We start from the raw sequence: 24,085 nt of genomic DNA, 5'->3' as shown, positions 1-24,085 counted from the left end.
AGATGAGACTGTCGCTCCAGAATCTCATCTCCCCCTCTCAACTCCACGAAGCCCAGATGTGCTTCCTGCTATGAAGCCTCTACAAATTCCTCCCTCTCCTTCCGGTAGGTGTTCTCCACCTCCACATGCCAATTTTTCTTGAGCCAGTGTGAATGGTCTTGGTCCCAGGATGGTATGGAAGGCGGTGTCTTCTCGACAAGGTGCTTTATGAGTCACAGCCTCGTACTCTCCCACCTGAACCAGCTCCAAACCCTCCTGCTTGTTCTTGCTGCTTCCCTCTGCCATGCCAGCTAGACTACCTGGTGCACCAGGTAAGTGGGCTGAGCAACATGTCAAGGGTGGCAACGAGGAGGGAGCAGGGGCTATGCATGTGTTCAGGGCTGGCCAGGCAGCGCTGACTCCTCAAATAAACAGGGAGCGTGGCCTCCCAAGCAGGAGGCCGGCAAAGTGAAAGCAAACTAAGGGGTGGAATTCAGGCAGCCTGAATTTTGGAAACTTAAACAAGATGGCCAATGGAAACTTTCCCCTGGTTCTACCTGAGCAGCTTGTGTGGATTTGGGTGACTCAGTTTTACATGCTGAGCTTGGCATAAGATTTCATTTGAACAAAGAGCTTTGCTGCTTTTTTTTGTTTGTGTAAAGTGTGAAATCCACCGACTTGCAGGCTCAGGCCCAAGCACCTTAAGCATGGTTGCAAGGCAGGCCCTTACTCACCCAGCCACCTGACTCTCCACCACTCAGTGCCCCACCTGGCACACAATACTCCATTGTCACAGCTCTGTTCCCCCCAAAAAAGCAAACAGAACTTTTTTGCTCTGTTTTTTTGCTCCTCACCTTTGCTCATGCTGTATCTGCCCCTCCTCCAATCTGGTTGGGTTAGGTGGGAGCCCCCACTCTATGCTCCCTTAATCCCCCATCTCCAGCTCTACACTCACCTCCATCATGGCATTTGCCTCAACACATGAAAAGCACTGTTTGAGTACCAGCCTCCTCCCCTAGACCAAGAGCTCGTTGAGGTCCTGTCCTTTTCACCTGGAATGCCCTGTTCCCAACTCAGGATGGGAGCTGGGTAAAAGTTTCCTGAAAGAGGGGACAACCTAGCACCGGACCTCTGACTGGTACTGGTACCCAGTGTGCCCACACCCTGCTGGCCGCTCCCAGCTCCACACCTCAACCCTCCCCGCAGCAGATGGGATTATGAGGGAACTGGGGCGGGCAGCAACACCCAGGAATCCCACAGTCCAGAACCACAGAGCATTCACTCACTCATTCAGTAAGTATGTATTTAGTGAGTGCTCACCGTGAGCCAGGCACAAAGACCGACAACATCCCTGGCTTCATGGAGCTTACGTTCTCATGGGGGGAGATGGATAATAAATAAATAAGACAATGTTCAAAATGTCAGATGATGATGGAGAAAAATAAAGCGGGAAAAGGGGACAAAGAACATTGGTATGGGAGTCGGGAGCTATTCTCTAGAGGGTGGTCAGGGAAAGCAGCATTGAGAAACTGACATTTGGGCAGAAGGAAATGAGGTCTGAGAGAGGTGCCTGAGACCTGAGCCAGAGGGTGCCTGGTGTGTTCCAGAACCATCAAGAAAGGAGTGCTCCCACGGTTGCTGAGCCTGCGCGTCTGGAGCCTGTGCCCCGCGGCGGGAGGGGCCGCGATGGAGAGGGGCCCGCGCACCGCGATGAAGAGCGGTCCCCGCACCGCGATGAAGAGTGGCCCCCACTTGCCGCAACTGGAGAAAGCCCTCGCACGAACCGAAGAGCCAACACAGCCAAAAATAAATAAATAAATAAATAAATAAATAAAAAAAAAAAAAAAAAAAAAAAAAAAAAAAAGAAAGGAGTGCTCCCAGAGCGGAGTGAGGAAGGGGGAGAGTAGTAGGCAGTGGAGGGAGGTGGGAAGCAGAGCATCTACTGGCTAGTGTGAAGATTTGGGCTTTTAGTCCAAGTGAGATGGGGAGTTCTGAGCAGAAAGTAACATGATCTGACTTATGTTTGCAGAAGATCACACAGGAGGTTGAGTGGAGAAGAGACTATGGCGCGGAGAGGGGGTGGGGAAAGCAATGGCATTCACCCCTGTCTTGAGTTGAGACGCTAATGGTTAATCCAAGCGACAGGTGATGGTGACTTGTACAACGGGAATAGAGGTGGCAAGAGGTGAGCAGATACTGACTATATTTTGGCACTGAAAGAAAGATCCCTTAGGGTCAATGAATCCTCTCTTTATAGTTGGGAAACTGAGTCCCAGAGAGGGGCATGACCTACCTGTGATGATACAGGAGATCAGTGGCAGAGCTGGGACTGGCACCCAGAGTTCCCTATTCCTAAGGTAATGTTTTTTGATTTCTCCTCTTTCTGTAGAAGGACCCAGGCACCTGTCCCTCATCCCCGCCTTGAAAATTCCTTCATCCTGGCGGCAGACTGGGGCCAGCCCCTGCCCTTCCCGCTGTATGTGTCAGGGTGGCACTGGGTTCGAGGATTACCCAGGCCTCCAGCCACTTGAGCCTGGCAGGGGTCAGGGTCACCTCTTAGAAGCTTTCTGTCCTCTGAATCAGCAGAACTTGTGCAAAGGGGGAAGGGGGAAGGGAGGGAAGAGTCAAAAGAGGGGAAAGAGAGCTTAGTGCCCGCCACTTGGTTCTCCCAGAGCAGAGAGGGCACCAAGAGCTGACAGGGTGGAACAGGAGCTTGGGGAGGGCTGGGCCCCCTAGGGAGGACAGCCTGGGAGTCCTGCAGACTCAGCCATTGAGGATCTCACCCAGTGGGAGGTTTAGGGGGATTGATAGGGGGGGAGCGTTTGGATGCATTTGCTACTAACAAGCAAAGCAGCATGCAAACTCACAGGCCACACCTGGGGCAGTTGGTTACAGCTGCCTTGAGAGCATTGCTCACCATGGGAACCCCAAATCCAGGACCAGCCAGACTGAATTCAGCAAGACTGGCTCCAATGGGCCCTGACAGCTGGGAAAGGCTTGCTGAGTGACCTTGGCCTGCTCCACAGCCAAGGTGGAGGAGTGGTGAGGAGGGTCTTAGGCTGGAAGCTGGAAGCACATCTGCAGACATCTCCCCCTGCAAGTTTCCTCGGCCTTTAAGGGGAGAGGTTCCGCCTCATTCAGAGTCCCTTGAAAGGCAAGGCCCTGCTTCGTGGCTCTGAGAAAGGTGTCAGGGTTGGGGGCAGCAGACGGGGAGGCACAGGATGTGGACACAGCTAGGAACCTGGATCAACAGGCTCTCTATCCTGAGTCTGCCACCCCTCAGGACGGGTTGGAAAGCTGTCTCTGAGTTACAGTTTACTTCTCAGGGAGAGGAAGGGGTTGAGTAAGGGTCTCCAAGAGCCCCATTTTTTGCTGATCCATCTGGGACTGATGATTTTGACTTCCCAATGGGAAATGAATGAGGCAGCTCCTGAAGCTGCAGTCCTGAGGGACTTCTAGAGTCTCCCAGAGGTGGAAGGTCTTTTACATTTCATTTGCATGGCACTCCTGTGCGTGGAAAGTCTAGAGAGACCTCCTTCTACCTCCAAAACTCCCCTATGATTGAATAATCATAGCAAGGAGGAGTCAGGGTAGACCAAAGCAGGACTTCCAATAGCTGATTAACCACAGAAACAGTGCTGGAGGTCGGGGGAAGGGGACAAATTGCACCTCTGGTCCTGAAGCCCCCTCCTCTTCTAAGGAAGACAGAACCCTAACCGTTTGAGAGCGAAAAGAACAGGGCTTGAATTCAACTCCGATCCTGACCCCTGCCAGGCTCAAGAATTCAGCCTTGGCTGCATGACCTTGAGCAAGTGAACTGTCCCTCTCTGGGACTCAGTTTCTCCGTCTGTCCAATGGGGCCAATGATCCCTAGTGCGGCAGCCTGGAGGCAGGGGTCTGGCCCCGATGAACCCTGCGCTGAGGGGTTGCAGAAAGGCTTGGGTTCACTTCGGGACGCAGAGGAGGTTGACACCAGGCCGGGTTCCTCGGGAGAGGGAGGGATTCCTGGGGAGGAGGGCTCCTGGGGGACTCCTCCCCCGGCACGGCCTCCGCCCCTTCCCCCTCAGGAGCCCCTTCCAGCTCAGGGGTCCTCGGGGCTGTCCCCGCCTTGTCAGCACGGGGAGGGGCATACTGGAAGGGGCGGGACGCGGTGGTGGGCGCGGCCCCGTGCTGTCCCTGGGAGGGGCGGAGCGTCGCCGACACCCGGCACCGCTCGCGAGAGGGGGGCGGGCGGCGCTGAGGCTCTGGTTACCTCCCTGCGGCCTCCCCCGCCCCGCCGGCTTCTTTTTCCGTTTCCAAATTAACAATTGAAAACGCGGCGGCCTGAAAGGCGAGCAGCGGGCCAAGCGGAAAGTGTGAAGGTGCCGCCGCGTCCCCGAGGACGGGGGCGGAGATGGGGGCGCGACACCCCGACTGCCCGCGGTTCGCCCACCCACCAAAGCTGCGTGCTGGGGACTGAGCGCCCCAGGACCCAGAGGTGCCAAGGACCCTAAATCGGGTCCTGGCCTGATCCGGCCCCTGATACTGCCCTGGCCAGTGTTGTAGGACCCAGTGCCCAGACTCGGGGTGGTGCCAGCCCCCGAGGGGGGTGGGGGGAGGCACTAGGGCTGGGTTACTACTCTCGAGGCTGAGTGCCCAGGAGGGGCAGGTGCCAGGCAGCACCCTCATTGCACAGTCCTTAAGGGCTCCCAGAGTCAGGTAGTTTCGCACGTGAACTCAAACAAGTCATTTCACCTTACTGAGACTCAGTTTCCTCATCTGGCAAATGGGGAGGGAAGATACAGCGACCACACAGAGCTGCTTGTGGGGAATAAATTAAAAGAGAAGATGCGGGCTTCCCTGGTGGCGCAGTGGTTGAGAATCTGCCTGCTAATGCAGGGGACACGGGTTCGAGCCCTGGTCTGGGAAGATCCCACATGCCGCGGAACAGCTGGGCCCGTGAGCCACAATTGCTGAGCCTGCGCGTCTGGAGCCTGTGCCCCGCAACGGGAGGGGCCGCGATAGAGAAAGGCCCGCGCACCGCGATGAAGAGTGGCCCCCGCTTGCCGCAACTGGAGAAAGTCCTCGCACAAACCGAAGACCCAACACAGCCAAAAATAAATAAATAAAGAAAAAAGAAAATCCTAAAAAAAAAAAAAAAAAAAAGAGAAGATGCATGAGGCTGGCCACAGTGAACACAATAGATAGTAGCTATTATTATCTTGGGTTGATAATGACGATGATATTGAGCCCTGGGCACACCTCCACCTCCACCCACAGCCAAAGGAGCTGTCCACCAATGGGGAATACTGGAGTTGACAGGTCTTTCCCTCCCCTCACTTCCTCAGGGCCTCCCCAAAGCCCCACTTGACAGATAAAGAAACTGAGGCCAGGAAGGTTCTTGTAAGGGGCTCAAAGTCACATGGAAATGAAAAGGACTAGGGCCTGAGCCCAGGTCCTGCCCCCAGGCCTGGGCTCGTCTTATGGAGATGGGTGGTTCCTGGGGTTGGGACCCTGAGCACTGGACCCCCTTCCTCAGTGTTCTGAAGATAGGTGCTGATACCAGGGCAGCTGGGATGAACGAGTGGGTAATGGAGAGAGTCCCTGCTCCCGGGTATCCAGGGGTATGGGCCAGAGGGTGGACACCAGGGAAAGACACAGTTTCTGGGCCCCTGGCCCCCCATAATGTAAGCTCCATGAATGCAGTGACTTATCTATCTTGTTCACCACTATCTCTCCTATACCTAAAACAGGGCTTGGTGCAAGAGCAGATTATCGATAAACATTTGTTGAGTGAATGAATGAATGAGCAGGTCCCCTCTTATACAGCTGTGGCCTCACACTCCCCACCTATTTGGGGAGGGGGGTTTGGGAAGAGGAACTCCTCTCCCCAGCATGGAGACCCAGGGCAGCAGAATGGTGGGAGACAGAGGCAGGAACCAAGACAGAGTGAAGGAGGACATAGCGAAGAGGTTCCAGAAGGCAAAGATGAGATCAACTCTTTCTTCCTAGCCCCTCGACTCCTATCCAGTCAAGCACTCACCCCATTCCTCCTCCCTCCAGCACCTCTTCACTGACCACCACGATTCCAGCACCATCCCCATCCTCACCCCCAGTCCACTTACCTTGCAGTCTGTGCACCCCTCCCCCATCTACAATCCTACAGTGGCTTCTCATGGTTCACAACCTGAGGTCCTCAGCCCAGAGCTTGAGGCTGTGCACACGCTAGGCATCAGCCACGCTCTATCCCTCCATACTCTGTCTATTTCCACCCTGGTGACTTTCATGCTCTCTCCTCTCCTTGGGATGTTCCCCCTTCCTCCCCAAAAATCCCTGATCTGCTTTGAGGAGAAGTGCTCCCCCAGCCCCTGGTTGGGATTCCTGGCCCCCTCTGGGCACCCCAGGACCTCTTTGTGCTGAGATAATTCCTACCTCTGTCCACTCCCCACCCCCACCAGCTCATTAGGATCCATCCATCAAGGGCAAAGCCAGTTCTGACTCCTCCACATCCCACGGGCTGGCCAGTACATGCTCAGACAGTATCTGGGAGGCAACAAGAAGGCCCAGGTCTCCAGGGCCTTAAGCATCAGTGAGTCAGGAATGTCCCACTATCCTCTGTAGCCCAAGAGTTCTCAGCAAGGGCATCTTGGGGTTGCTACAGAGGTGGGTGGGTGGGTGGAGGGAGGGCCAATGCAAGCCCACCTCAAACTCTGGTGGGGCTGGGAAAGAGTACAAATGGAGACGCACACACTATAAGTCTGAATATTTAAAAGTTTAAATCAAGCTAACAAGCTGTTAAATAAAATATGATCTATCCTTCCTGACACATATAGCTTCATAACGATCTGGAAGGCTAGGCTTGAATTTAAAATCTTGGACTCCTTGGAGTCCCATGTTGGAATCTGGCAGGGAGGGGACAGCCAGCCCCTGCTACCCTCCAGTCCCTGGCCCATGGTGTGCCCACTTCTCTTCCCACACTGGGATCATCCCTCACCGGAGGGGGCCTTGGGTACATTCCTGTGGCTGCCCCCAGCCTGCTCTCAACTACATTGGCTGCAAACAGCTGCCCTTGGGCCTAGGAGCACTCACACAACAGTGGCCCTTGGGATGGCGAACCAGCAAAGAGGTCTGTGCAAGGCCTGGAGTGGGAACTCCAGGGTCCCCTGGAAGGTGTTCTAGAAGAAAGAGGGCTGTGCACAGGCTCCAGGTTGGTGGTATGCAGGGCCATAGAGTGAGCGGGCAGAATCCTGGACCCCCGCCTTTGACTCACCTAGAGCAGCCCTGCTTTAATGTATTTTATATACTGTGTCACTCCTGTGCTCCTGTGTCACATTTTATTTAAAGAACCAGATCTACTACTTAAAAGCTTGCAAAGCACCAGTCAGGACCCTTCCCTCCTACTGAACAATGGGGAAGCTGAGGTTATAGGGACCACAGTCATGCAGCAGTTTAGAGCAAATCCAGTGCTTGATCCTAGGGCTCCCGCTTCCTGGCCAGGCCCTGGCCTCCATGGGCACATTTCCGATCAGTAAGACCCAGTGCCTCCAATGGACATGCCACTGGGAGGTGGTGAGTGCCCAGTCCCTAGTGGGGTTTAAGCAGGCCTGCTGCTGGGGCCTCCTGCCTTGACGGGGGCTGGACCCTCCACTCAGGACGCTCAGCTCAGGAGTGGATTGAGAGGCCAGACCAGGCCCAAGAAGGAGAGGGAGTCCTGGTATAAATAACCGTGGGGGGCCGACATGTTTGGGCCCGTCTCCTGGGCGACGGCTGTGTTTACCGCCCAGCGAGGGGGGGCATAGCCCACACATTTGCCTCCCTGACTTGTAGCCAAATTTCTCCAGGAAGAGGTGGCCCAGGATTAGCCCCAAACACTCCAGCTCTGTACCCCTATGAGGTCTTCCCCCTAACTCTGCCCCAACATGGGCCCAAAACCTCCCTGACATTGCCCCCATCCTTCAGCCCCAAATCCTGCATGGCACTGCATCTCCACCAGCCATAAATGCCCCAGCATTTGCCCCCATAAGTCCCAACTCTGCCTAAATCAGTGGGGGGCTGGAGGGTGGCGGGAGTGTGAACAGGGCAAGGGAAGGCCCCAAGCAGAGTAGCTGGGTGTGTGCCAGGGATCTGAGCTGGGGCCACTGGGCACGGGGGCACAGACAAACCTCTCCCACGGCCCTGGCCAAGACAGAGGAGGGCTGCGGCCCCCAGATTAGGAAAGTGCAAATCCCTTTCCTCAGCCCAGTGCCCACGCCGTGCCTGTCATGTGCAGGGCATTAGTTGGCCAGACTCCATCGTGGGAGGGGCTGGCAGGTGCCCTGTTGGTCATCCCACGACCAGCTCCTCTCCCCAGCCAGCCAGGCCAAGAGAAAAAAACCTCAACGCAGGAGGGCAAGTGGAAAGGTCCCCTTCCCCATGGGGCAGCAGCTGCAGCCTGGCCCAAGCACAGAGGCACAGGGGTTGATGTGAGCTGAGTTCCAGCCTGCAGGCCAGCCCAGCCTAAAACACACACACACACACACACACACACACACACACACACACACACACTCTGCCCAACCGACTGATGGATCTTGCTTGGGACACCAGCTGCTTTTCACTGAGAGCTCAAAATAGGAGCTGTGTCCATCAGGGGTCCTAAACAGGTGCCCAGACACCTGGGCTCCAGTCCCATATCAGCCACTTCTCAGCTGAATGCCCTTGGGCAAGTCATTTCTCCTTTCTGAGCCTCAGTATAAAACAGTGTAATAAATATCTTCCTCCAGCGTTATGAGAATTCAGTGGGATTCATTGAGTAAACATTAATTAAGCCCCACAATGGGCCAGGCATGCCTTAAAGCATCAAGTGGGAGAGGCGATGTTCTTCCCAGTATGAGGCAGCATTTTGGACCCAGAGGCTGAGGCTCAGGGATGTGAAGAGACCTACCCAAGACAACACAGAGGGGACCTGAGCCCAGGCCAGCTCTCCAGAGAGGTTTTCACTGTTATTTATTGTTGTTGGGGACAATTGAGACTCTTGGGCTGAGCCTAGGCTCTGCCACTGACCTAAGTTTGGTCTATGCCCTGTTCTGGGCCTCAGTTTCCCCATAGGTAGAGTGAGGGGGCTGGGTGGGATCTGTGACTTCCACACCCTATTGAGCTGGCAGACAGGGAGGGAGCAAGGAGCTCGGCAGGCTGGGCCTCCTGGGCTCTGCCCCCTCCCCAGGGCACCCCGCCATCAACTGGGCCTAACCCGGTGCTTTCATGGGGCTGTTCTAAGATCACTGTTCTGGGGACCCCCTTAGACCCCAGACCCCCTTTGCAGGTAGCCTCAGGGCCTGCACCCACCCCCTCTGCCTCCAAGGCCTCCCTCAGCTCATTCACACACACCTTCCCCCAAGCCATGCTTTGCATATGCAGCTGAACTTTCCATACAGGCAAAATCCAAGGGCTTCAGGCCAGGTCTGGCCAGGCCCTGGCAGGGTTAGTGGGCAGCTCCAGAGGAGACGCTTAGGGGGCTGGGCCATGAGGGGAAGGCGAAGGGAAAAAGAGGCCAAATGGCTGGCATCCCCAGGGCACCCTGCTAGAGCCTTCCCCCAACCATCCTCCTCGCCAGACCCAGAGAGGTGTTTCTAAAATACCAATCTGCCCATGGCACTCCCGTCCTCAGTTCCTTCCTGAACTCAAGCCTCCTCCAGGAAGCCACAGCTCCTCCGCCTGGCCTTGCTCACGTTCCAGCCCCTTCTCTGCACACCTCCTGCCCCGTCTAGGCTCCCACTCTCCTGCCGTCTTTCAGTTTGTTGCAAATGTCATGTTCAGACCCACCTCTGGGCTCTGCCCATGCTAGTCCCTCTGCCCGGAATGCTATTCCCTCCTCCTGTTTGCCTGGTTGACTCCTACTCCTGCTCACGTTTCAGGTCTCAACTGAAACCTCTTCCTCTGGGAAGCCTTCCCAGCCACGGCCAGTTTGGGACTGGGCCAGCCCCCAGAGGACTCCACCCAGACAGCTGCCAGCCTCCTGGTGCATCTTCCCCCAGGGAGCACGGGAGGGTCTGATTCATTGCTCTGTCCCCAGCACGTGGGATAGGGCCTGGTCCCCAGGGACTGCCAGTCAAGGCTTCCCAAATGAGAGAGGAAGAAAGGAATGAGTCCCCAGTGTAGAACTGGGGTGGAGATAGGACCTGAACTTTAAGGCTCAACTGGTCCTCACAGCAGCCTCCCAGCAGGCAGGCCCATCAGGGCCAGTTAGGCATAATATGGTGGAAAAGATGACAGCCTCCAGAGCTGGACTTGTGGGGTTTGAATCCTGGCCCCACTACCTACACCCAGGCAAATCACTCAACCTCTCTGTGCCTCAGCCTCCTCATCTGAAAAATGGGCATAACCGCAGTAGCTACCTCCTCTGGTTGTTGAGAGGAAAAAGTGAGAGAAAAAGGGCAAGTCCTCAGAGCAGCATCTGGCATACAGCAGGCGCTCCATAAGCATCGGCTGTTATTGTCTTTATTATTATTGAGAGCCATAGCAGCGGGGGACGCTGAGCCTCCGAGAGGGAGGTGACTGCCCAAAGCCACCCAGCAGGAAGGTGTCTCTTGCTTTCCCACCCTAACCCACTCCCCCCACATACACTGCGAGTGCCCCCAACACCAGCCCGCCCACGGTGGCCCGGCAAACCTGCTCCCACCCGCTCACCCCAGAGTCCCCGCACACTCAGGCTTCAATTCCATCCTCCTGGACATTCACCGCTTAGTGGCTGCATGACAGGGCATATGCTGACCATTTAAACTTCAGTGTCCTCTTCTGTACAATGGGGTAACGGCAGTGCCTACCTCCTAGGGCTCTGAGAAGGATTAGGTGAAGTAGCATGTGGAAAATACCCCGGATCTGGCACCATACCCCGTATAGGTTAGACTATGAAACTCATTACTATGTGAAAACCGTTAGAACTCTTGAGCTTCTGAGCCCCCGGTAGGGTGGTCACAGAGCCCCGGCCGCTGTGCAGGGGGCTCCTGAGGAAAGCAAATGCCGGTCTGGCCGATATGCTCTTACAGGACCTGTATACCAACCACCCTCCCCGACAATGTCCCTTCCTCAGGGCTGAAACCAGTGCAGGCCAGGGCGAGATGAGGGGTCCAGGACCCAAGAGAAGAGGGAGCATGCGCTGGGGGGCAGGGAGAGTAAAAGCACAACAGGCCCTCTTCTCTTCAAAGCACTTTGTAGTTCATGCAGCACTTGATGCAGGCAGCGGCCCTGGGAGGTGGGCAGGTGGAGATGATAATTGTCATTCTACATGAATGGAAGCTGGAGCCTCAGAGAGGTTGAGTCACCTGCCCGGGGTTACACAACCTTTAAGAAACAGAGGCAGGAGCCAAACCCCAGCCTGCTGACAGCTGGTTCAATGTTCCTTTAACTGCGGGGTAAGCCCTGATTCTGGGTGACCTACCCCCCACGCCCCCGCCCCGAGAACAATCTTGGCAAGAGCCCTGGGCCGGTCCTCACTGCACTCCAGGGCAGGCAGGCCCTGAGGCCCAGGAGGAATAGACCAGGGAGACTGTCGGCTGCCCCATCCCTCTAATCCTTTCATCCCCACCCGGACTCCTCCCACCTCTGGCCCCAGAGCTCAGGAGGGAGAAGGCAGGATGGCGCCCAGACTCAGGGATTTCACGCACCGGTAAAATTTTCAAAAACAATTTAGGGACTGCATGAGGTTGTCAGCTTTTTATTTTGCCAAGTAAGGACATTTTTTAAAAATTCCCAGGCCCATCATTTCATAAAAGAAAGGACATAATCTCAGACTAAAAGACAGTCCTTTAAATGAAATAAATTTAGCTTTGTGAAAAAGTCACCACGTTGTCCTTATTTCTCTCAGTTTTGCCTTAGGCCACTGAAAAAAGCCCGGGTCTGCTGACGCGTGTGAGAACCATTTTGGAGCTTCGGCTTGGGAGTCACACAGAGATGGGTTTGAATCCTGACTCCACCACGGACAAGTTGTGTCATTTGGTGCACATTATTTCCCCTTTCTGAGCCTCAGTTTCCAATCTACAAAATGGGAACATGAATAGTGCTGCCACACAGTGGTACCTGGAGAGCTAAGCGGTCTAGAGTTTGCAGAGCACTAGTTCTGAGATGAGATCAATCAAGCCCAGGCTCCCAGCCAGCGGCGCCTCCCTGTCCTGACGCTGCCTATGGCTCCCCGTCGTCCACAGGGTAAAGCCCACCTCTGTAGCCTGACCCTCTGGACACACCAGACTCTGCAGATCCTGGGGCAAAGAGGGTAGAAGAACAGAGTCCTGCCTCAAAGCCTTTGCTCTAGCTGTGGCCTCCACGTGGAGCGCGCTCAGGACAAAAATCACAAGGGCTTCCAGCTCACTGCCTGCACCCAGAGGACCCAGGGGTCCTTTTTCCACTTCTCTCTAGTCGGCAAAACCCTTCTCATCCTAACAACCAGCCTCAATGTCACCTTCATTCCCTGGCTCAGCAAACATTCACTAATTACCGACCACGCACTGTGCTCAACCCCACCATACAGCAGAGCTCAGAATACACAAGGGAGGGTGAGTAGAGATCAGGGGGTTCCGAAGGGCCCCCAGTCAAGCCAGGGGTGGGGGGCGCAGGGAGCGGTTTCAAGAAGAGGTGGTGCTCAAACTGGGATCTGAAGGATAAATAGGAGTTCGCTAGATGATGGGGTGGGCGGGAGAGGGGACGGACTGTGGGGTGGAAGGAAAAGCATCTGGAGTATTAAAAGCACACCTGGGGACACTCTAGGTTGTTTCTTAGGCAAGGAGCAAAGGATGCTCGAGAGAGGGGTTCCTGACTTGGGCACTGCCGGTGGAGGAGTCACTGTTGGGGGGAGGTGGATACGTTTGGAGACAGATGCTGAGTTTGAGGTGCCCAGGGGATGAGAAGGCGAGGCGTCCACAGGAAGCTCAGGGATGAAACTGCAGAGGGGGAGGCCGTCATCGCAGAGGGGGAGGCTGTCATCACAGAGTTGACCCCCCAAAGTCACAGGAGTACGTGCACACACATGGAAACTGTGCATGGAGAGGAGGACCCAGGACAGAGTCCCCAGGAGACCCAACATTCAAGGGGAGAAGGAGGGGGCAGAGCTGCTGACAGAACCCAGGGAAGAGCCAGAGGCGGGTTGAGGAGAGTCAAGGGAAGGGCGTGTGCAAGCAAGGAAGGGCCCCTCAGGAGGCAGCCCGGCAGCATCCCAGGAGCCACAGTCTGGGTTCAAATCCTGTCTCTACAACTTACTAGCTATGTTGACTTTGGGCCTTAATTTCCCTATCTGTAACATGGGGCTAATTTACTTTTCGACAAAAAGGAAGATAAAGGGCATGGAGGGAGGCTTGGGTCACATGTTCCCCCCGCCCCCATCCTGGGTCCCTCCCACCAGACTGGCAGCAGTCCCCAGAGGCCAGAAGATTGCATGAGTGAATGAAATCAGGGGCTGCCCCCCTCCCTCAGAGTAGAGGGTGGAATGGGAAGCAGCTTTCCTCGGTTCTCGGCGGCTCCAGCACCACTCTCATCTATCGCGGAGGGGAGGTGGAGAAGGCCCCAGGTGTGCTGTGTCCTTCCTCTTGGCCTCAGTTACCCCATGTGGGAAACAAAGCCATGAATCTGCTTGAGCTCGGAGGCCCTTCTGTCTCTGATGCTCTGTGGCAGGACGAACGGAGGAAGGGTGAGGGGAGAAAGACCTAGTCCAGACCTACTGGTCCTGCCCCAGGGGAGGAGGTCCCACAGGGTTCTGGGTCCCCATTGTCCCCAGGGACTGGTCCCTCCAGAAGAGGGTGGCAGCCGGGCCAAGGAGGGCAGGAGCAGAGGTGCCAGGATTGTGCTGACAAAGCTGTTCCTTCTCCCCTCCTCTCTCCCTACCCCTCCCCTCCCAGGGGACAGCCGAGCCCGGCAAAAAATAAACCCAAAGACAGTGACCTGGACAGGCCTGAGGCTCCCAGGGCGGAGTGGCAGGGAAGCAAAGATGGAAGAGATGATCACCGCCCCACGAAAAGCAAAAGGGTGCCTGATCTGATCCCCCCCTGCCCCCCCACCAACAGAGGGGCTCAAAGGGAGCAGCTCCATCCACTCTCCTTCCATCACACTGGGAGGGTTGGGTGCCACCTGCTTGATAGGTACAATGAGCAGAGTAAATCTTGTCCAGGCCAGCTAGACATGGGTTCCCAAGTTTTGGAAAAAGTACCCCAGGGAATCTCACTCTACCTCCTGGTTTGGGGCAGTCAGTCCTTCCTCCTGTCTGACCTCTATCTCGTCTGCTTCAGTGGGCCCATTTATCTCCAGCAAGCTGCTCTCCCCCTGTCTCACCTGCCTGGCCTAGATGTCTGAGGAGTCTCAGGAGAAAGCGTTCCCCAAATTTCCCGGCAGGGATTGCGGAGGGCCCCTGGGCCGGAGACCCCGCTCCACCCACTGTTCCCCAAATCTTTGAGAGGAAGGTATCGCTGAGCTCCCTGCTCCTTTGCCTCCCTCCCTCAGGCACTGCCCAATTAGTCTGCTGCCTGGGGCTGCCCCTCCCAGTCTCACCTCCCCAGGTGCCAACCCCCAGGGCACGCAGATCCTGCCCTAGGGACAAGTTGCCCAGAAAGCCTAGAGTCCTGGGGGGAGTGCTTGACAGAGGCCCCAGAAGTGTGACCAGCACCCTCTCCCCAGCCCCTCAGAGTCCCCGCTGGGGGCAGGCAGCCTTCCCGGTGCTGCCCAGTCCTCTGAGGAGCTCAGGAAGAAGGTGCTGGAGAAGAAATGCCACCACCCCGCACCCTACCCTTACCCCCACCCTATAAAACTCAAGGTCTGAGACAGCGGCTCCTCCCATGCATCCAGAGTCCCTCTGGGCCGGGCAGCCCTTAGGATCCACTTTCCTGTTCAGCCCCATTTTACAGAGGGGGATAGTGAGGCTCAGGGATTGGGGTAGAGTAGGGGTGGACACCTTCCCAGTAAGTGTTGGGACTGAGACCTCTAAGTCTCCTTTGGGATTCCCTGTCCCTATTCCCCAGAACGAAAGGCTCAGGAGAGAGTGGGGGATGGCCCTCCCCTCCCAGGAGTCCCCGGCTGTCCCCCTGGGCACCACGGCTTCACTGCCACCTGCCTGGGGCCAGACCAGCTGCAGAGTTTGATAACGAGGCCCACATCTCAGCCGTACAGCGACACCCTCACATGCGCCCTCCTCCCTGTACGCACACAGACACGCTCACGCCTACTCCTTCTCTGCAAGTCCCTGGGGAGGAGGCAGGAGAGCCCAGTGGTCCAGGCAGCCTCTACAGCCTCCTCACTGGGCAACCCTCCCCCCTGCACTCCGGGGCGGAGCGCAGGCGTGCTCTGTCTCTCCCTCTGCCTCCCCAGACCTGGTACAGAGTTGATGCTCTTTAACTCTGTTTGTCAAGTGAAGGGAGGGACAGTCAGTGAGATCCTAGGCACCCAGGTTGATGTCCCGGTGCCACCATTACACTCGCTGTGTGACCTTGGGCAAGTGGGTGATGTCCCCTCAGCAGCCCCACTTTCCTCAAGCGTGAAATGAGGATAATAATAGTGCCCACCTGATGTAATGGCTGTGAGGGTTAAGTGAGAGAATGCCGGGAAGAGGCAGGGCACGGCGCATCCTAGGTGCACAGAAACGCGTCCTCAGGCTCCCCGCGCAGAGCCGCTCACCCCGTAACCCAGGCGAACGCAGCTCCTGCTCACTCCCAGGTACACCCAGACACACTCACCATGCTGACGAGGACATCCGTCAAACCGCTCCCCAGGAAGGGGCACGATGATGATAATAACGATATAATAATAATGGTGATATGATAACGGCTACTATTTGTGCCCAGCATGGTGTCAGGTGCTTTAACTCACTTGGCCCTGACAAATCCAGAGGCAGGTATTATTAGTCCTATTTTTCAGATGAGAAAATGGAAGCTCAGAGAGGTTAAGTAACTTGCCCAAGGACACACAACTGCTAAGGGTGGAGCCAGAAATGAACCCAAATCCGTCAGACTCAGATCCCATGCTCTTAGCCCCCTGAGGGGCAGCCTCTGGAGAAATGAAAAGTAGCCCCTCTTCCTCCACCTCAGCCCCACAACTCCCATACCGGGGCCTTTAACAAAGGGGCTGCCTACAGGTCAGACACAGCATTCCCCGCTGGGCCCCCTAGCCCACAAGACGGTAGGCCCTGGCCAAAGACCCACATGGGTGCAGGGGAGGAAGTGGGATGAGAAAACCTCCAGCTGGCTTCTCCAAGTCTGGGGAAGTTCCCTGCACAGCCTCCTCTGGGGGCAGGGCCTTGGCCCGCTCTGCAGAGCCTTCCTCTCTCCTTGTTCCCCAGACAATTTCAGCTCCCTTGACTGGCTCAGAGAACCTTAAATTAATCACCCATTCAAACTGCTGCCATCAGCCCAAGAATAATCACCTCTTGAAACTCTCCTGGCTCCAGCATTCTGAGAATACAGGCTTCTGCAGCAATAGAGATTGAAGTTAGACAACCAGCAGGGCTTCCTCGATGGAAGGAATGAATGTACCATGGAGTTGGGTTGGGGTAGCAGACAGTGAGAAATCCAACCTGCTCCAGTGACCCCAAAGGAGAACGTGGAAAGGAGGGAGCAAAGGGGGTGTAAGGGGTAGGGAGAGAGATAGAATAAGGGCTAGAAGCCCAGCAGGATGGTCTCTCCACTATGCCCTTCTTACGAAGACCAAACAAAAGCACCAGGACTGAAAAATAGCAGCACGAAAAATTTGGGTCACACCCCAAGACTTTCTCCATTGCAAAGCCAAGTTCTTGGAGCAGTCTTCCCTATTGGCTGGGGGAGGAAAAATACTATCTAAAGTCCTGATCTGGGAGGCAGAAGGCCTGGGTTACTGGCATAGTTCTACCACCGACTCATCGGATGTGACCTCGGACGAGTATCTGCCCCTTTCTGTGCCTTGGTAAACCCAGCAGTGCACCGCAGGGCTGGACAGAGGACCTCGGAGGGCCCTTCAGGAGAAGCAAAGGCCAGCAAAGTCCTAGGAAGCCAGCCACCCACTCCCACAAGGGTCTGGGGCTGCCCTCCAAGGCGGATGCACAAACACACACAGATCCATAAGGGCAGACCTGTAGCTGTGAACAGGTGGAGGCAGAAAACGCAAGAGATGGGGCCGACTCAGCTCCGTCCTAGAGGTCTAGGCTGGCGCGCAGGCCCAGGTGTGCGTCTGTGAAGGCAGAGAAAAGGTGGGAGCAGCTGTGCATTAGATTTCTTTGCATTGGATGTATGCTGTGTGTGCTCTTGTGACGTCCCTGGGCAGGTGTGTCCAAGTGGCCAGGAATGCGTGCACGAGACAGACCGTCGGGCATGTAGCAGGGATGTGTGTGTGCAAAGCCGTGCACAACAAAAGTGTGACTGCACTGGGTGGCTGGGCAGTTTCCACCCGATTCCACAAAATTCTGCCGCTGCCCACTCCCCCCCCCCCACCAACAGCCTGTGTGCTGGGGGGACAGAGGGACAATGACGCAGGAGTGTGGCTCCTGAGGAGCCCAGGGTTGGGGTGCTGGCTGGAGCTGAGGTGCAAGAGGAAGACAGCACCGAGGCAGCACCAGCTCTGGGCTGAGGCTTCTCCACGCTGACTTGGGGGGGACTTCTCTTGAGCCTGTTTCCTCACCTGCAAATAAGGAGGACCCCAGCACCCGCCTTACCGGGCTGCTAAAGGACACAATGAGAGTGGTTTATAGAGGGCACTCAGCACGGTGCCCGGCACATGGCTGATGCTCCACGTGTGATCAGCAATTTCAGTTCAAACTCCAAGAGCCAACCCAGGCAGCCTCAGGGAGCGGCGGGGAGGCCCTGCACAGAGAATCAGGAGTCTTCGGCCTGGGCCTGCATCTGCCACTGATCCACTGTGCGATGTTAAGTCTCCAGAGCCTCAGTTTTCTCATAAACAAAATGGGGCTGTCAAAATGTGTGGACCCACCTAGCAGGGATGCCTGCCTGGGGGCTCCGGGCACCTTTTGCTGGGATTATTTCCAACGCAGGTGATGTTCTTTCTCAGACGGTCAGGGTGGGAGCTTGGTCGGGGGCACCGGGGTTGGGAGCCTGAGGGGCCCAGGAGCTGCTGCTACCTCCTCTCCTCTCCATTCCCACAGCTTCTGACCCCAGGGACAAGGCTGACGAAGGATGTTTACAGAGCACAAACCTTCACTTAGAGAAAGTTCTCGGGGCAGCTGGGGGCTGGGAGCTGCAAGAGTCTCACAGCAGCGGCAGGCGGTGTGGGGAAGATGAGGGGAGATGGGGCTTTGGTCTGTACCTGCCCCTTCCAGGCCTCTGACTTCAAAAGGGAGGCCAGGGTGGCCTTTGACAGGGTGCAGCAAGGAGGCAAACATCCCTACCAAAGGCTCAGAAGCAGGATGGGCAGTGATGTGGTGTTTCTCAAAATTCAGGGAGCGGGGCCTGTGAAGGGCTGAGGGCTGAAATCAGGGACTGCGGCACAGGGGGTGTGGTAGGGGCTTGGTGACAGGACCAAGGGCCTAAAGAGACGAGGGAGAGCTTGGAGAGGGGCCAGCAATCCTTCCTTCTGGGTCTCAATGAGAAGAAGACAGGAGTCAGCGGTTCCCACTTCCCAGAGGCCTGCAGCTGCTGGCAAAAGCGGTGGAACTGGGGCTGGTCCTCTGGGTGATGTTCCACACCTCGGGGCCAGAGAAGGTGCAGGTTCTGGGTGGGGCTCAGAGGGACATGGCTGGCAGGTGTGAGGGAGGTGTCCCCTGGGGTGAATGGACCCGGCTCACCTCAATTCCCTCCTTGCTGAGTCCTTCTCTGGCAGGCTTTTCTGCTGGGGCCCCTCCCACCAGGGCCTGAGTCTCTGGGAAGGGGGTCCTAGCTACCTATGCACACTGGACTCCCCTTGCTTGGACTGCCTGTGAGAGTCACTGGGGATGGGGGAAGGATTTGACCAAAAGTGCAATAATCAGGCTAGAAGTCCAACAGCAGGAAGCACGTCCTGGCTCGCCCAAGACCCTGCAGTGAGTGACTGCAAAGCCCCACATCTGGAGCTCCTCAAGAACAGGAGAGGTGGGCTTCCCTGGTGGCGCAGTGGTTGAGAATCTGCCTGCTAATGCAGGGGACACGGGTTCGAGCCCTGTTCTGGGAAGATCCCACATGCCGCGGAGCAGCTGGGCCCGTGAGCCACAACTACTGAGCCTGCGCGTCTGGAGCCTGTGCCCCGTAACGGGAGGGGCCGCGATAGTGAGAGGCCCGCGCACCGCGATGAAGAGTGGCCCCCGCTTGCCGCAGCTAGAGAAAGCCCTCGGACGAACCGAAGACCCAACACAGCCAAAAATAAATAAATAAATAAATAAATAAAGTAGCTATTAAAAAAAAAAATGAGCAATGATAATTTCATTAAAAAAAAAAAAAAGAACAGGAGAGGCCTCCTGTGCAGCCCCCTCCCCCAGGCCCAATAATAACACCAACCCCTCACACTCCCACAGGCCCTTGCGGCTCACCAAGTTCTTTCCCACCCATTAACTCGTCCAAGAGGGAGGCCCGCAAGGCTGGGGTTTCTACCCACTTTGATGGCCTAGAGATCTAAAGCTCAGAGAGGCACAGTGATCAACCCAAGATCGCACAGCATGCAAGAGGTAGGGTTCCCGGCACCTCAGCCCACTCTGACCTCTAAGATGAATGACCAGTTCCCCGAGATCCCCAAATGTCTGGACGTTTTCGTGCCACATTTCCTCTCCCAGAGCTCCTGAGAGATGCCTCAGCCCTGGGCTCCTGGGGACAAGTGGTCAGAACAACCATGTCCCTGGCCAGGGCATTTCTGGCATCCAGAAAGGGCAGGATGTAGGGCAAAGGTACTAGCGGATTTAGCTCCTGGAGAGGAAGGAGAGGCCCCTCCAGAGGAGGTGAAGACAGTGCTGGCCAGAGGACACAGGCGAGTCCTTCACCCTCATATGGGCTGAGAGGCCAGGCCTGGGGACTGAGGACCTCCACCTCAGAACTCTATTGCTTCCCCAGGCCCAGCCTTGCCTCGGAAAAGTCATCTCCCAAGAGGAGCCCGCGGAGGATGCAGCTGCTCCCTGCGAAGTGTCTCAGCCTCCGTGGGCACCCAGGCTGCAGGGTGGGCAAGGGCGCCTCAACGCAGCGGCTCTTAATTAGCAGTCCCCTGCCCCTCATCCCCAACTCCACCGTCCCTGCTACCCCAGCAGAGAACCCGCAGCACTCCAGCAGCCCTCTCTGCAGCTAAAAAGATTCATCCAGGCCCTGCCAATGTGCATTGGGGGTTGGGCTACTCCTAACCATTGACCCTGACCCTAAGTGTGACCTCACGTCCAGAGCGATCTCAACTCTCTGCCCCCGCCACCCCCGGCCCACCACAGGAGGTCTCTGCACCGAATCGTGGCTGCTACCTTCAGGAGCATACAGGCTGAAAGAGTTCCCTTCCGCTACCCTCCCTGTGGTCAGGGGGCTCCTTTGCCAGCATTTTCCTCCCCTCCGCTCTGAAATTCTGTGGGCCAGCTAGGATGGGGCAGAGGCAGGCAAGCAGGCAGCAGAGGGTCAGGCAGGAAGACAGACCAAAAGACAGGTGGAAACAGACAAGTAGAAGAGTGAGATTCAGGTGGACAGGTGGATAGACAGATGGACAGACAGGCACACAGATAACTGGACAGGCCAACAGAGGGATGGAAACAGACAAGCAGAAAGACTGTTGGATAGTTGGAGAGACGAAGAGACAGGACAACTCACACACAGGCAGAAACTCACTCCGGCAGAGGGACAGCCAGACAGGCAGAAGGACTGTGGGACAGTCAGGTGGACAGGCAAGGGGACCACCCAGGAGACCCCAAGACCAGAGGGCCCTCTCTGGGGGCAGCAATAAGGGATTAATATCAGCACATTTCCCAGGGACGAGAGGTCTCTCTCTCGGGCACCTTCGAGCGTCCGAGAGCCAGGCCCAGCCCTTCAACTGATATCTGCGGGGCCTCTCATGTTCCCGGCTGGGCCAGGCCGTCCCCCAAGACTGAGCTCTGAGCTGCCAAAATTCGCTCTTTACATCCAAGAAGGGTCAGTGTTTTTGAAAGTTGTAGGAGCCTGGTGAGGGGGAGGAGGGGGCCCGCAGCGTGAGTGTTTCCAAACCTACTCCTCTCCTCTTTCTTTTTCCCCAGGGTGCCCAGAGCCAGGCCTGGTGCAGCGGCCAGCAAGCTGGGCAGGCTAGCTGGCCGAGCCTGCGGCAGGGCCCACTGCTGCCGCTGGGAAGTTGAGGGTGGAGGGGAAGACTGAGTGAAGACTCAAAATCAGACAGCACACGCCAGTGTCAGAACTCTGGTGGCTCAAAGGGGACCCCCAAACACCTGTAATTGGGGACCAGCCCTCGGCTGGGGTGGAGATCGTCTCTGGAGAGGGACATCTCCGAAGGGAGTCCAGGGGGGAGGCCACTGTAGCTACAGAACTGGGGAGAAGGTGACAGTGTGCGGGGGCCAAAGGGCCCTCTGTGTCTGGGACACAGGGAGACAGAAGTGAGGAAGAGAAAAAGGGAGCCGCACTTTAGTGGCTCCCGATTGGAGAGAGATGGGGGACAAGAAGCTGGACGTGGGGCGTTCCTGGGACAGAGAAGCAGGGGTTGGAGATCAGGATGGAAATCAGGAGTTGAGGTGGGGGAGGTCAGAAGCCAGGTCAAGCAGGGGTCAGGACTTGGAGAGAGGGGGGATTAGGGTCCGGCTGGGGGGGAGGGGGTGGATCGGAAATCGGGTTCAGGCCTGGGGGCAGAGCGATGAGGGTCGGCCGACTCGGGGACTGGTGGGCAGGAGGCGGAGCCAAGGCGGGGCAGCCGTCTCCCGGGACCCCAGGCTCCGGCAGGGGCCGCGCGGGGCGGCAGCGCGAGGGCACGGTCGGGGGCACGGGGTAGCAAACTCACATGAAGACGTGGTAGACGAAGGCCCAGCCGCGGGGTCGCTCCAGCACGTTGTAGACCCAGTTCTGCAGGCGGCGGTAGCGCTTGTGCGCGGCTGAGGAGCGCTGGCCGCAGGCGGAGCCCGAGCCCGAGCCCGGCCCTGGGAGGGGCGCGCCCGGCGGCAGGGGGCTGCCCAGGAGGCCCAGGCGGCGCGGGGAGCCGCCCCCGCCCGCCTCGCCCCGCTCGCTCTGCACCGCCGTGAGCGCCACCAGCTCGGCGCGGGGGGCGTCCGCGGGCGGGGGGGCTAGGCCGAGGAGGCGCGGGGGGGCCTCGGCCATGGGCGGCGCCGGGCGGGGGGGGCCGGGGCCAGGGTCCGGTCCGGGGCGGGGGCGCGCGAGGGGCGCTCAGCGGCGCATGGCTCGGACCCAGGGCCGGCGGGGCGGCCCGAGGCGGGCGCGGTCGGCGGGGGCTAGGGGCCGGGCTGGGGCCGCTCCGGGGCCGGGGGCGGGCGCTCAGAGCCGGGGGGCCGCCGGAGCCCGCGCTGACCGCCCGCTTCCCCGGCGACTGGGGCGGCTCTTTCCGACTCCAACTCTCTTATTACGCGCTCCATGCCGCTCGCCTTTCCACCTGCCGCCGGCGCGCCGCTCACATGTCAGCCTCCCCCGCCCCGCCCCTCCCCCGCCGCCCCCGCCCGCCCCGCGGCCGCCTTCCCAAATCGGGAGGGAGCGAGCGAGCCGGCGAGGCCGGGCGGAGGGAGGGGACGTGCGGAGAGACGGCGGGAGGGCGCCCCCGCCGCGCGGGCCGCCGAGTCGGGGCGGGGACCGGACCGCATGGCGGCGGCCCCCGGCTGGTGCGAGCGGAGCGCCGGGCTGCGCGGGGCTGCGTGGACCCGAAGGCCGGGCTGGGGGCGGGATGCCTCATGTGCGGTTGTGGCGAGTGGGGCGAGGAGTCGTGGCCGCCGTCGCGGATGGGACCCGGGTCCCGCAGAGTTTAAGTGTGAGTGGATGCAGAAGTGCCTGCTGTGTGGGCGCAGTGGGTGGCTGTGATGGTGAGATTGAGTGAGGAGGTGCGGTGTGGATGGGCGTGCAGGGTCCGGGCCGCTGGCGGTGGCGGCGTCAGCGAGGTGTGCCCCGTCGGGCCGTGCCCCGTGCGCGTGGGGCGGGGTGCGCTCGTGCCTGAAAGGCCTGTGTGTGTAGCACAGTGGGCCTCAGGTGTGTCTGCTCTTCCGCCCACCCCACCCCCGCCTCTGAGCGTCCGTTCTTCAGGATGAGGGAAGAGCCCCCGCTTAGGCCACTCTGCCCCAAAGAAGAGTCTCCTCTGATCAGAGGGGCCTGTTCCGCACCAGCCCAGTCTGAAGCGCTCCCTTGCCTCGCTTCCAGGGCAGGGCAGGGTTCAGGGCACACAGGTGTTGGGAAGTGAGCTCTGAACCAGCGCGGAGGCCAGGCAGCCTCCTCCCCAAAGGCTCACAGAATCACACCCAAAAGCGGCGGGACATTCCTCCACGGCACTCCCTCTCCAGCCGGAAAGTTCCTGGTGCCTGACCTACTCTCTCTAGCTTTGGGGGAGGCCTTTCGTTCCCTTTAGCCCTGTTGGCCCAGCACACGGTGGTCATTTGGGTTTCCCGATCCTCCTTCCTTCGTCCCCTGACGAAAGCTTCGGCCACACCAGCAGCTCCCTCCGCAGGCCCTGCCCCAGGGTGAAGCGCTTCCGCAGCAGACTCTTCCCGGTTCCTCCGGGAGGATCTCGGGGGACGGAGCCGAGCGGGAGGGGCGGGGGACGGGGTGGGAAGGCGAGCTCGATTCTCAGCTGTCAGCAAAGGCAGCATTGATCTGCTGAGCGCCAGTGGGGGAGGGAAGGAGGCAGAGCTGCCGGCGTGCTGGGAGGGGGCTGCAGGGACCTGGGGGACCCCAAACTGGGCTTGACAGCCGTTTACACCCCTACCCCAACAGTGACCCTTTTCCCTCTGCGTAGCAGAGGCTGCCTTTGGGGTCCGACCTGAATCCCTCTGGCTGCTCCTGGCTCCAGGTGTGCCCAGGGCCAGAGCCTGGTGCCCCTGGGCAGTTTATGCCCCTTCCTCACTGGTAGCTGGGAAAGGTTTCTGGACCCCAGGGCCCAGCTATGGATGCCCTGCCCCGGCTGTGTTAACCCATCGTCTCCCCATGAGCTGAAGCTAGCACTCCCTAGATAGGCAGCACTGCCCTCCCAGACGCTATGGGACTGCTTGACTGGGCTTCCTCAGTCAGGGGTCCTGGGGGGTGGACTAAGGTCTGGGGACTTGAAATAGTGGGAAGGAAAGCAGTTGTAA

The 24,085-nt window shown here is 58.0% G+C and overlaps 1 protein-coding gene across 3 annotated transcripts in view; it reads right to left on the bottom strand.

Annotated features, from left to right (window-relative positions):
- Positions 1-22,430, bottom strand: part of KCNQ4 (potassium voltage-gated channel subfamily Q member 4) — a 57,718-nt gene extending 35,288 nt beyond the window's left edge. For all 3 annotated transcript variants that reach the window (XM_007164679.2, XM_057531445.1, XM_057531448.1), the window contains exon 1: positions 21,805-22,430. In XM_007164679.2, coding sequence (XP_007164741.2) covers positions 21,805-22,118 — 314 coding nt within the window. In that variant the 5' untranslated portion in view covers positions 22,119-22,430. The remainder of the gene's footprint in view (positions 1-21,804) is intronic.
- Positions 22,431-24,085: the final 1,655 nt, after the last annotated feature.

This window comes from Balaenoptera acutorostrata, chromosome 1, assembly GCF_949987535.1.
Source record: "Balaenoptera acutorostrata chromosome 1, mBalAcu1.1, whole genome shotgun sequence".
In the NCBI taxonomy this organism is placed as follows: domain Eukaryota; kingdom Metazoa; phylum Chordata; class Mammalia; order Artiodactyla; family Balaenopteridae; genus Balaenoptera; species Balaenoptera acutorostrata.
This window is presented reverse-complemented; position numbering and strand designations above follow the sequence as displayed.